This window comes from Canis aureus, chromosome 8 (genome assembly GCF_053574225.1).
Source record: "Canis aureus isolate CA01 chromosome 8, VMU_Caureus_v.1.0, whole genome shotgun sequence".
Classification (NCBI taxonomy): Eukaryota; Metazoa; Chordata; class Mammalia; order Carnivora; family Canidae; genus Canis; species Canis aureus.
In genome coordinates, this window is record NC_135618.1 from 25838717 (window position 1) to 25851983 (window position 13267).

The 13267-nt window shown below is 39.7% G+C and overlaps 2 protein-coding genes across 8 annotated transcripts in view; one reads left to right on the plus strand and one right to left on the minus strand.

Moving 5' to 3' along the window:
- Window positions 1-1303, minus strand: part of DPYD (dihydropyrimidine dehydrogenase) — a 798341-nt gene extending 797038 nt beyond the window's left edge. The window contains exon 1 of the mRNA XM_077905543.1: window positions 1151-1303. Coding sequence (XP_077761669.1) covers window positions 1151-1189 — 39 coding nt within the window. The 5' untranslated portion in view covers window positions 1190-1303. The remainder of the gene's footprint in view (window positions 1-1150) is intronic.
- Window positions 1-13267, plus strand: part of LOC144318523 (uncharacterized) — a 118822-nt gene that overhangs the window by 28867 nt on the left and 76688 nt on the right. For 3 of the 7 annotated variants that reach the window (XR_013384502.1, XR_013384503.1, XR_013384506.1), the window contains exons 3-5: window positions 664-761; window positions 1959-2157; window positions 3345-3435. The exons of 1 other annotated variant lie outside the window; for it this stretch is intronic. Coding sequence is in view for 1 of the 6 variants with exons in the window: in XM_077905546.1 (XP_077761672.1) it covers window positions 2686-2835; window positions 3345-3435 (241 nt within the window). In the remaining 5 variants the exon portion in view is untranslated. 3 more of the 7 variants (XR_013384505.1, XR_013384504.1, XM_077905546.1) reach the window with 2 other exon arrangements.

Sequence of the window (13267 nt, forward strand, 5' to 3'; positions counted from 1 at the left end):
TACAATATAATTTGACTCTTGTTACTAACATGGATTTTTTCCAAACCAAAGCATGGAGTAAGGAGAAAAAAACACTACTATCATCTCCCAAAGAGAACACAAAGTTACTTCAAATCAGTGACAGACGAAAATGTGGCAAAAGTAGCTATTGTGCAAACAGGTGGTTTTTTAACTTTTACTTAAGCCACTGGGAAAAAAAAAAAAAAAAAACTGAGAAGAGAAAAATCGTGCCCCATATAGAAAAAGAAGATTTACACATACACAGATGCTATCAGAGAGGAAGACTCCAAGAAAAGCCTTAAAACACAACAACAACAAAGTAAAAAAAAAAAAAAAAAAAAAAAAAAAGCAGTTTATCTCAGCTCACAAATCCTAAAAGTGGGTTAGGATGTCTAAAAAATCACTGTAATTAAATCCTTATTTCATACATAAAAGTCTTCGGGAGAACTGAAAGGAAACGATCCTGCTATTTCAGGTTAGGGACCTTATTCACTGGAAGAAAGATGACATTTTCACAGAAGCAGCGAGAGAGGGGATCAAAAACTATTAAGAGGAGAGAAAAATACAGCTTGCTTCTGTGTGTTTTTTTTGTTTTTTGTTTTTTTCCTGACAGCACTGCATTCTTCATGTTCCCCATACTTTGTTCCCTTCCTCCCTCCCCAGGTTAAATTGATCCCATAAGCGATACTACGGCTGGCGGGGGCTGCTCTAAGAGCCCCTGAGTCCTACGCTCGACCTTCGCGACCACTCGCCCAGCGCAGGTGCAGCGGGGGGCAGCAGGCAGGTGCCCCGCCGCGCGTGCAGGGCGAGGCGGGGGGGAGGGGGGGGGCGGGAGGTTAGTGTCGGGGCAGCCCGGGGGGGCAGCGGGGGCCCCCCTCCTTGCAGACCCCGCCTCACTGCAACCCGCGCCGCTCGGGGCAGGACGGGGCGGGCGTCCCTAGCCCCCTCCCAAGTAAACAGGCCCGGCGGCGAGGCCCCCTGCAGCCGCGGGACCCCCTTCCCCGCCCCGCCGCCCCCGAGGGCTGCAGCTCGGCTCCTCCGCCCGCCGACCCCCCGCGGACGCAAACTTTCCCGCGTCCCGCCCCGGCTCCCGAGCGCCCCGGGCGGCCTCCCCCCGCGCCCAGCCGGGCGGCCCCGCGCGCCGCGGTACCTCGATGTCCGCCGCGTCCTTGCTGAGCACCGGGGCCATGGCCGCGCTCGCGTCCCGGCGGCCGCCCCTCCTCGCGGCTGCGGGCTCCAGGCGGGGAGCGCAGTGACGGCCGCCCCGGCGGCGGGCGAAGAGGAAGCGGAGGGTCGGCGGCGGGGGGCGGGGCGCCGGGAGGCCACGCCCCCGGGGGGCGGGGCTGCGGGCTCGGCCCCGCGCCGCCCTGCGCACCCGCGGCCCGCGAGCCGAGCCCCCGCCCCTCCCCCACGCCGGCGGCCGCGGGGAGGAGGCGCCCGGGGCTGCCCGGAGCTGCCCGGGGCTGCCCGGAGCTCCGGGGCGGTCGGGGCCTGAGCGTGCGAGGCGGGGCCCGGCGGAGAGGCCCCCGGGACGTAAAGGTGGAGGCGGTTGGCGCTCTAAGCGGAGAACCGCTCCTTTTCTTTCCTTCCGCACGAACCCCGCGAGGTGCGGAAACCTCGGTTCACGGGCCGCTCGCTGCGTCTTCAGGGCTCCCGGGGGGGGGGGCGCAGACGTTCCCCTCCATTCCTGCAGCGCCCGGGCGGGGGGCGGGAGGCGGCGAGGGCGCGGGTGTGACCCGAGCAGCCTCAACCCGGGGCGGAGCGGGGGCAGCGCGGTGGGGGCCCAGGGACCGAGGCCCGCCACGCTGCTACGGCCAGAAGTGGCAAGTGCTGTCCGTGGTGCAGAAATCAAGGCTATATTTTTGCAGGGCAGTCCATTCTAAGGGCCGTTTAAATATATATATATATAATCCTAAAATGTGAAGCTCTTTCGAGGAGTGCCTTATGTTTCGTTACAGAGCTTGCTGTGGCGAGGGGAGTGATTCTCACTTAGCGACGGTCTCGACCCAGAAAACATTCATCCTGGACTCTATCGGACTCCGGACCTTCCCCCGTCCTCCCGGCTGCACAGGTGCACCGTCCCCGCTTCGCTCAGAGCGCTACCTGCTTCCTTCCAGTGAGGCCTTCATCAAGCTTCTTGATCCTCTTGGCTAAGTTGTGAGCAGCCTGGGTTCATATACTTCCTCCATATCCTTATTCTTTCATTAGTGCACTCGTCATTCCGCTCAACATACACTTATTGAACATTTCCAATGTACCCAACAATGTGTTAGGTACTGTGTTAGGTACCCAACAATACTGTCAGGCAGTAGTGTTTTTTCTCCTTACTCCATACTTTGGTTGGGGGGAAAAATCCATGTTAGTAACAAGAGTCAAATTATATTGTAGTGACCTATCTGGTTAATTTACTTGTGGTTTCTCTTGTGGAGGGTTTACTGTTTCAAAAATAATCCACCTTCAGACAAGATACCTCACTCCCACGGAGATCATACTCTGAGTAAGCAAGTAAGCAAAATAGTAAAGTACAGTGATGCCTGCTTGGAATCTAAAAGAGAAATGGGACCGAATGACTGGGGTGCTCACCACCGTGAGTGGTTTGGGAAGACTTTAAACCACTAGGTTACCTTCCTGAACCTAGAATTATTATTAGATATAGAATGGGTACATTTTCTTGAATCAAAGACTATGGTTAAGAAAAACTATAGAACCCTTAAAATCATGTGTTCTCCCACATTTTATCCATCCCCAAGCTCTCAGGATTCAGCCTCTTACAGAGATCTTGGAATATTCATCATTTCTCCACCTTCACTGCGTCCACCAAGGTCCAAGATACCGGTATTCCAGTTCTACTCTTACTCCTCTCTACTCCAGATTGAGTTTTAAAAGGTATTAATTGGCTCATCTTATATACAGAGAGAGAGAGAGAGACATACACAGCATAAATCTTTCAGTGATTTACATTGCAGTCAGTATAAAATACAAACTCCCTAGTGACCTCTTAATTATCTCCCTTACCCTTCTACAACCTCTCCTATGGCCATTTTTGCCATGACTCCTTATGTTCCAGCACAAGAGTAACCTTCCCTTCTTCTATTTCTCTTCCCTTTGCATATGTCCTCCACTGGGAGGACTCTTCCCTTTCTACACATCCTTTAGGGTGTAAAGAAGACTCCCCTGACCCATTCCAGTCAACAAGATTAGACTCACCCTGTCTCTGTTTTTCTCTTTTTTTCTAATTTTGTTATCATGTCTAAATTTGTTCTAATTTTTTTATCATAGCCCTATCCAATTTTATTTGCATATTTATTGAAGGGTGACTTGTTTAATAACTTTCTTCCATTCAGAATATAATGGCCATGAAGAGAGGGCTCATGTCTGGCTTTTCTGTTTACTGGATAGTCAGCTCCAGCCCAGGAATGAGCATAAGGTACCAAGGTTGGTGATTGAACGAACTCTGTAGATCCTAAAATTGGTTTATGCATTAAGCAGTTCATTTCAGAAGCTTTAGTTTCACTTTACTATGTATTCTTTTCAATGTCCCACTTATTCCTGAGAAGAAAATCACAGTACCTATCAATTTATAGTTAAAATGTGTCAAACTAACTACTTTCTTTTTCATGAAGTAGTGTTCCAAAGTCAGATGTTCCTGTATCTTCCTAGAATCATACCTTACCCACCTCCAAAGTCATCTATAGTCTCCTGGAGTTATATATGTATTACATATATATAATAATACTGTTATAATGGTATGTAATATTTGTCATTAAATATCTAGGTACGTATGTAGATGCATATACATAAATTGAGAGAAAAAGGGTATATGTGTAAATACCTATATTACATATATATGAGTAATGTATTTAATTATAACATATATGATTACTTCTCCAATTTAACCAGAGAGCTTCAATAGTCAAATTCCTAACCACCAGAGATAGAGATTTATATGCTCTTTTAGACTGTACTCTACTATAAATCTTACCAGTTAGCAAACTATATTTTAGTTTTTTTATAGGCACAAGGGTCCAAGTTATCCTTAAGAATTAGACACTATATTTCCATATTTACATTCTGTGATTATTATTCTCCTAAACCACCATAGGACAAATTCAAAATATGCTGTCTTTATAAGGGTAAGAGCTGCTTCATTGACGCTCAATAATGAAATATAAAATTGAAATGCTATTTTACCATCCCCCCTGACCTCACCAAACAGATGTACCCTGTTCTAAGATATTTAATTAAAGCATCTAATCATGTTGCTCACATGCCACACCTATATTCTGTGATCAGTGATTGAATCTGATAATACTTTAAATCCATTGAAATTCCACATTAAACACAGTTGTACCTGTAAATAATCCAAGCTGTTTAAAGCTTACTGCAAATGCATTCACACCACACTTTTTTAAAGTTGTAAATTATGATGGCATTTGTCAAGCTGTCCCTCCATCTGGAAGCACAGTCAAATATCAGGTGTTCCACATTAATTTTTTTGTAGACTTTGGAGAGACAGCTCATCTAATAATGTACAAATTCACCAAAATGCATTTCAGTCTAATAGTTTACATTACATGAATGGATATTATTATGATGATGATTATTATTACCAAAATCAGAAGGAAAGCTTATGAGTCATTTTTCATTTCTGAAAAGTTATACAGTATCACAAATTTAGAAACACAATAAAAATGCAGATTTCCATATGCTTTATTTTTTCCTCTGTAGTCTAGCATTAAGCAGTTTGTTGTGTGTATGTGTGGTTTTTTTTTTTTTTTTAGACACTCCTTGGAAGATGTTTTTCCCCCAAAAGAGAGACTTTAATAGTCAGACTTATTTTACCCACCTGATTTTTTTTTTAATTTTTATTTATTTATGATAGTCACAGAGAGAGAGAGAGAGAGAGGCAGAGACACAGGCAGAGGGAGAAGCAGGCTCCATGCACCGGGAGCCCGATGTGGGATTCGATCCCGGGTCTCCAGGATCGCGCCCTGGGCCAAAGGCAGGCGCCAAACCGCTGTGCCACCCAGGGATCCCCACCCACCTGATTTTTTAAGGCTAGATTAATTCCTATCCAAACTGACAAAGGGGATAATGAATAAGAATCAGTTGGGTCCAAAAATTTCTAGTATTTCTACTCAAGAGAGTTCATAATGTATATATTTGTTCATATTATTGAAATAAACTTGGTGTAATTTATCCAACTACATATACTGTGTATCCCTTATAAACATACATACACATACACATGGATGCAACATATATGCATGTATATCATAATGCTGTAAAAAAGCACAGATAACACTGAAACTACAGATCCCTCTCAAAAACTTATTCAATGATTACTTATTGAGTGCTATTACAGGCACTGTGATAGGCATTGGTGATACCTCAGCATATATTAAAGACATTGCTCTTATTATCACAAACCTTAAGCCACTAGCTCAAAACGTACACTGTCATGTAGTGATTTTTAGTCAGTGGTTTAACTGAATAAGTTATTATGAGAGTTAAATGTCAAAATGTATGCGATAGTATTTTATAAATTGCAAAATGCCATGTAATGTTAGTTAAATATTAAAAAATTTAAAGATATGCCCTCTGATGCTCATTTTCTAGGAAAACATTGTTGGTCTATAATTGACCATGAATGATTTTGTGTAAAATGCAGTGTGAATAGGAAGTTGATAGTTATCTGACTTAAAGTGGGGGGAAAAATATCCTCTAGGGTGAATATTTCCTCATTACCTCAATGCCTTTTCTTTGGGCTTGTTTTTCTCTCATCATCAAAAGTTACCATAATTCTAGCAACTGTCATTTAAAGCTGTCACTTTGTTTTCTTGCTGGAATTTTATTCTTTTGTAATTTAAAGTGCATTTGTATTTGGGATTGAGACAGAACCTTGCTGTACATTATTCACAATTGTTCCTTTTGGCCATCTGTAGTGAATGCCATGATGTGCCTCACAGATCCCCATCCTTCCTCCCAATCCACTCAGGACTGAGATACTAACTCTCACAACTGTTGGGAGTGTGGTAGTTGACAGCTCTCTGCTAGGTCCCTCTCTGGAAAATGCCCTTAGGTAAAGAGAGCCGTTCACCTAAGGATCATGTCCCCACGCAGAGTAGCAGACATCCAGTGATGACTAATGTAGGCTATAAAAGCCTGGCACTTGCCTCTATTCTTTGAGGGGCCATCTCAACTTTAGAGATCTCTTGAGGGATCATCTGAGATATTTGTTGAGATTGCAGTAGAGTTCTGCTTCTCCTTCTGTCCATCCTTCTTTGTTTCCCACCCACAGAAGTCCTCATCCAGACAGTCCTTCCCAATAAATTTCCTGCATGCACATTTCCATCTCAGAGTCCACTCTTGGTGCATTTTCACTACTGTCTTTTATTTAACTGATAGAATATATTGCATGTAAAATGTACTTAATTATCCACATGTCTAAACATAAGAAAATTGACTCCTGTAATAGTCTTTTTTTATTTCAATGTGTTGAAATATTTCTGTATTTGCTCATCTATTTATTTATATCACAAATAACTGTGTGCCCAATATGCACTAGATACAACAAAAAACACCAGAGATACAGTGGTGAGTGAAACAGTAGTGAGGTCTATGCTCTTGCAGCTTGCAGATGATTTAGGGAGGTGAACATTTGTCAAGCAATCACACAATAATATAATATTTACTATGAATAACAATAACCAGGAAAAATAGAGGACTGTTATAGCAGAGAGTTGGGAAATCAGTGAAGAACTTCCTAAGGAATGACCTTGCTGCTAAGATCTGCGAGATAAAGTTAGTAAGACAAAAAAAGAAGAGATCAAAAGCATTCTAGGCAGGACACCTGGGTGGTTCAGTGGTTGAGAGTCTGCCTTCAGCTCTGGGCGTGATCTTGGAGTTCCGGAATCAAGTCCCACATCGGGCTCTCTGCATGGAGCCTGCTTCTCCCTCTGCCTGTGTCTCTGCCTCTTTCTTTCTGTGTCTCTCATGAATAAATAAATAAAATCTTTAAAACAGAAAAAAAGAAAGAAAAAAAAGCATTCCAGGCAAGAAAGTAACCTGTACAAAGGCTCCCAGCCTAGAGGTCCTGATAGAAGGGAAAAGAGGGTCTCAACAGCTAGGGAGAGAGTGACCCAGAGTGTTGCCATGTGGTAGTTTAGCCTTAATTTAGGATTTTGAATTTTATCCTATGGGAAGTGGGAAACTGGATTTTTTTTTTTTTAAAGCAGAGGGATGATGTGATCAAATATGTATTTTAGAAGTATCACTCTGATTGTAATGTGTGTATAATGCATATTCATATATTCACTTGGGTGAATGTTTTAAAATCAACCAAGGCAAGTGATTTCTAGGGATGGGCTCAGTTATTTCTTCCACATGCCAGCCAGGGTGGTAATCATCGTTGTCATTGGAAACCAAAATAGTGAATTTTCTACCATATATTAATGCCAATGTTCTTTAGTATTTTGTTACACTTATGAAGCAGAACCCTGTGTTTTTATCAGTCTGGAAAGAAAAACCTGTAACCCAGAAGGATTTGTCTCAATCAGTGTCTCTATTTCTGTTTTCTACCATAAACCTATAATGATCCATTTTTTTTTTAATTTTTTTTTTATTTATTCATGATAGGCACACAGTGAGAGAGAGAGAGGCAGAGACACAGGCAGAGGGAGAAGCAGGCTCCATGCACCGGGAGCCTGACATGGGATTCGATCCCGGATCTCCAGGATCGCGCCCTGGGCCAAAGGCAGGCGCCAAACCTCTGCGCCACCCAGGGATCCCTATAATGATCCATTTTTGATCATCTGAATAATAAGTGACATCCTGTTCTTGTTCTGTAGTTTGTTTTTGTGATTACCACCTTCCCTAGCCTATAAGGTTCTTGGTGGTTTTGAGTGCGCCTTATCTTTTTATCCTCCATGCCTAACACAGTACCTGGTAATAGTAGGTACATGAATATTTTAGGAGGTATTTGTTATTATTCTCTCTAACCATGACAGAGGGTATGAAAAGCCTAAAAGCAAGAGACTTTTTTTTTTTTTTAAAGATTTTATTTATTTATTTATTTATTTATGATAGACATAGAGAGAGAGAGAGAGAAGCAGAGACATAGGCAGAGGGAGAGGCAGGCTCCATGCACCGGGAGCCCGACGTGGGACTCGATCCCGGGTCTCCAGGATCGCGCCCCGGGCCAAAGGCAGGCGCTAAACCCCTGCACCACCCAGGGATCCCTTTTTTTTTTTTTGAGTAAAGAGTATTAATGGGCAATTCCTTTCCCCTTTAGAATACAAGTAGTTGATTTTTTTTAAAAAAAGTGAAATTATATCACCCAAATTAATAGTCAAAAAATGCCAGTTAAATGGAGTATAAGGGGTGCCTGGGTGGCTCAGTGGTTGAGTATCTGCCTTCAGCTCAGGTCATGATCCTGGGATCCTGGGATCAAGTCCCGCATTGGACTCTCTGCATATGGAGCCTGCTTCTCCCTCTGCCTGTGTCTCTGCCTCTCTCTGTGTGTGTCTCATGAATAAATATATAAAATCTTTTTAATAAATAAATATATATGATTTTTCACCTATTAGGCTGACAAAAATATTTCAAGGAGTGATTAAGGTGTAAGAAAATTGACAGACTCATGAGGTTCTATAATGAGCAAAAACTTGCTACAGTATATAGGTAGAGCAGTTTAGCAACATGTAGCCAAACTTTAAACATATGCATTTTCTTTGACCCAACAACTTTATTTCTCATATTGTCATTTTAAGAGAGAATGATTATGCAACACGCAAAATCTACCTAAAAGTACACTTACTCCAAAGTTCTTTATGCAAGAATAAAAATGTAGTAACATAAATCTACATAAATCTGATTAATAACTGTATTGAGTTGCTGCAATCCAATTTTCAGCAGTATTTAGAAGTAAATTGGTAGAATTTTAACATCAGGGGAAGATACAATATATCCAAGAGTATATGAGATTATAGGGTCTGAATATATATGGACAAGTCACAAACACGGTTTAGTTAATTACACGGAAAAGTAAAAGTTATTTTTAAAAAACCATTGCATTATGAGCAAATACAGAAACACATTTATTTACCTTTTATAAATTTAAATGTGTGTACATGCATGTGAGGCCCTTGTTGTCTGTACTATGGTGCTTGGCACATGTTAGTTTCTCTGTAGTTTATATGTGAAGTATTTTACATGAAAAAATACCAAAAGTATCTGTAATGTTCTATAAGCCATTAATTGAAAATAATTATTAATATCATCACATTCCTGGTTGAAACGTTTTTAAGCATTATAGAAACTGGCAAATAGAATTATTAATAGCATCATAGTCCTAGGTAAAATTTTTTAAGGTATAGAAGCTGGCAAATAGAACTGCTTAAACTTTACACAAAATAATCTGAGTGTTTGAATACAATGTCCTATCACAAAATAGTAATTTTGAATGTATTGATTTATTTAATCTATAAAACAATAAGCCTGTCCGTCTTTTGCTCCAAACCTATCATGGCTTTCCATTTCACTCAGAAAAAATTCCACATAGTGGCCTACAGATATCAATAATACAGCTGCTTATTTTCTCTCCTCCTAATTCTTACTATTTTTGTTTGCTCCAGCTCCATTTACACAAACTTTTCCACTTCCTGTTCCCTCTGCCTACAGTGAGATTCTATCAGATATTATGAGGGCTAAGCTCCTCATCAGGTTCAAGCATTTACATAAAATTCACCTTTTTGGTAAGTTCTTCTATGACCACCACGTTTAAAACTGCACCTTGAATTTCTCACATTCACTATTCCCTCCTTCCTGCTTTATTTTTCTTTATAGCACTTAATATAAATCTGTGTTCTATTTGTTTTAATTATGTCTGTTCATTGTCTACATTTTCCTACTTCAGTAGGAAATGCAATTATTTTTAATTGTAAATTTTATAAGGTTGTTTTCTTTACTGCTGTATCCCCAGGCTGGACCAACACCTAGCACATTGTATATGCTCAACAAATATTTTGGATAAATGCATGTTATAGTCCTTGACCATTATTTCATATTTCTATATTAGCATCTAATATTGAATATTATACATTTAGGTTTCTGTATCCCCACCTGAAAGAGTTATTCAAGGGCAAGGACTATATCTTATTAATCTTTGAACCCTTCAGCTTATATAATGTTTGGAAATAAGTAAGTGTGCTCTAAAATATGTTGATCGAACAAACAAGTGAACTAAAAATCAGCCTGTTTGTATACTTTTCTGGTGGCTCCAGTGCATCTTTTGATGTTTAAAAATTGAAATTTATCATGTATGCCAGTCAGAGAAACTCTAAACTAGAGGCTTACTCTGAAACATATTTTCTGTTCTCATTCTTGTCTTGGCAACTCAATTGGCAATATATGATAAGTATGATCATCCATGTAAAGTACTTAGAATATTTTCAATAAATTTGAAAATATTTAACATTTCCTTATTCATGTCTTAAACATATGCAGTTTCATTAATTTTATTTTTCTCAAATATTCTGAGCAATATCTTCTCCATTTATTAAAATGTCATCATGTCTTTTTTTTAATATTTGCATCTGATTTGCAGAGTACAAGGGAATGAATTTTTGGTAGTTTGTAACTTAGGCAGAATAACCACTTAACATTCTTTTAGAAGAACTAATATATTACATGTTTGTGCCATTGGATATGATGTGTATGTCTGTGTGTATGTATATCCATATATTACCACCCGGTATACTTTTTCAATTTATTACTCCATTTATTGTCATCACTGAACTCATAAATTTCAAGGATCTTGTGTTAGGCTTCAGCCGAAAGAACTTGCATGAGTTTTTTTCTTGTTCTTTTCCTTTTTTTGGAAGGTGGGGAAGGGTGGAGGAGTGGGGGATGCTGATTAGTCTGACTCTTCCAAGTAGCACAAATACATTTCACAATGTGATCTTTGATAAATGTCCAAATGGATTTTAAAACTAAATTGAACTGCTTTTTATTGAGCCCCATAATTTATTCCAACCATCTGTGTCACACACACAAAAGTTTGTTTCTTAAGGGCTTTATGATATTTTTTGTCCCCCTCAGCACCACCATTAGGATATAACAACATTAACATATTTCAGGATTGACTTTGATCCCCTAAAGAATATAATACATCTTTCAGCCAATAAACATTTTTCAACACAACTATTTGCAATTTGTAGATTAAAAAATATGGAACCAAAAGCATTCTTTTGGCATCATACTTTCTATTTAAAGGCCACCAAATGTTTCTTTCTGAGAGATTGTATTGAGCGGTTAGGATCTTGGCATCCTCTATTGTTTTAGGGAAAGATTTTCCTGGCCCACACTTGTTGTTGCTGGATAATGAATGACTAGAGTATATGGACAGAGCCACCTTCCCATCTGTACTAGCCTTGACGACCATTGATTGGTGTGTTGCGTCCTCTGTTGAATCATGCATGCTTAATCATTAATTTCACTTAGAGCTAATAAAAATACCTCTTTATTGATCATCTATTGTATGCCTAGGACATTACACAGATTTCTGATTTAATCATCATAATAATCTGAATTTAAACATAGAGAAACGAATGCTTATGCATTTTGTTGGAATCTGAAAACTAATTTTTTGTAGGTGTTATTAAAACAGTATTAGAAATTAGTGGCTTTTGTTTGTTTAAAATGCATTTGAAGTGCACTTTATGCAGTTTTAGTTTTCTTTATAGAGAATAGTAACTTTTAAAGATCCTACTCTACTGGGGTGCCAGGGTGGCTCAGCTGATTAAGCATCCGCCTTTGGCTCAGGTCATGATCCAAGGGTCCTGGCACTGAGCCCCACATTGGGATCCTGCTCAATAGGGAGACAGTTTCTCCCTCTGCCCCTCTCCCTGCTCTCTGTCTCTGTCTCTCAAATAAATAAATAAATAAAATATTTTTAAAAATAAATTTCCTGCTCTGCTAAGCAGTTCATTAGACTGTATGTTAATTATCACAGTGTGAGGAAGACAGGCTTAGTAAGGTTAAATATATATTTTTACAAGATTTCTAGGTAGCAGATCCTGCCCAGGACTCTTTCACTCAGTATACCTTCCATCTTATTATTATGCCTTGAAATAGAGTAATTGTAGCCTATGTTCCCCTATAGAATCTCTCTGTCTTCCTATCTCTCTCTCTCTCTAGCATCTATTCTATTCTGTTCTATTTTATTCTATTATGCCTATGACCTGTAATAATCCTGATGTAGATTGTTCTGAGACACCTTGTAGCTCAGTGGTTGAGCATCTGCCTTTGGCTGAGGTCGTGACCCTGGGGTCCTGGGATTGAGTTCCACATCAGGCTCCCTGCATGGAGCCTGCTTCTCTTTCTGCCTATGTCTCTGCCTTTTTCTCTGTGCCTCTCATGAATAAATAAAATCTTTAAAAAAATAAAATAATTTTCTTCTGAGAAGAAGAAAAATGTGGCTAAAGTGATAAAAATAGAGAAATATGAAAGAATTTGATATCATTTAACATGGAGAAGATAAAGCTAGTTCAATTTTAATACTTTTTCATAGTTAAATACATTTTTTAATAGAAATAGCAGTTTTCTATTTTGACATCAGATCAGGAAATGGGCTTAATAAATTATGAGATAGTTTAATTGGATATAAGAAAAACAACCTCTATGTCAAAGTAATAAAATATTAGCATGGACTACTAAGGGAGATATTAAGTATTTATACCTGGAAATCTGCAAAAAGAACATAAACAACCATGTGTCCCTGCCTGAGAAAGGAAAGCTACTAGACAATATGATCTCAATAGTCTTTTCTAATTTTTTTATTTCATAGATATCACTCTTTCTTTACTTTTCTTCCAGTTTCTCTGCTTTTTACAATACATTAAACAGTAACAATACATTAAATACATCTGATTATAAGATTATTAACTGCAGTTTCTTTTACATTCCATTGTCAAGAAGTGAACACAGTGATACATCAACCAGTATTTCAGGAAGAATGCAGATTCCAAGGTAGATCACATTTATAATGTATCCCTTAAAAAACATATAGCAAGTAGATGGATGGTTAAAAGCGTCTTTAAATCATAATACTCCCTTGTTCAAAACCTATCAAGTCTACTCATTGAAAATTAAGTAAAATCCACATTCTTTAGAATGGTCTACAAGGCCTGACCTATCTGAACATCCCTGTATCATTGATTTCACCCCCTCCCTTTCTTCTCCAGTTCATGCCACTTAAGCCACTCTG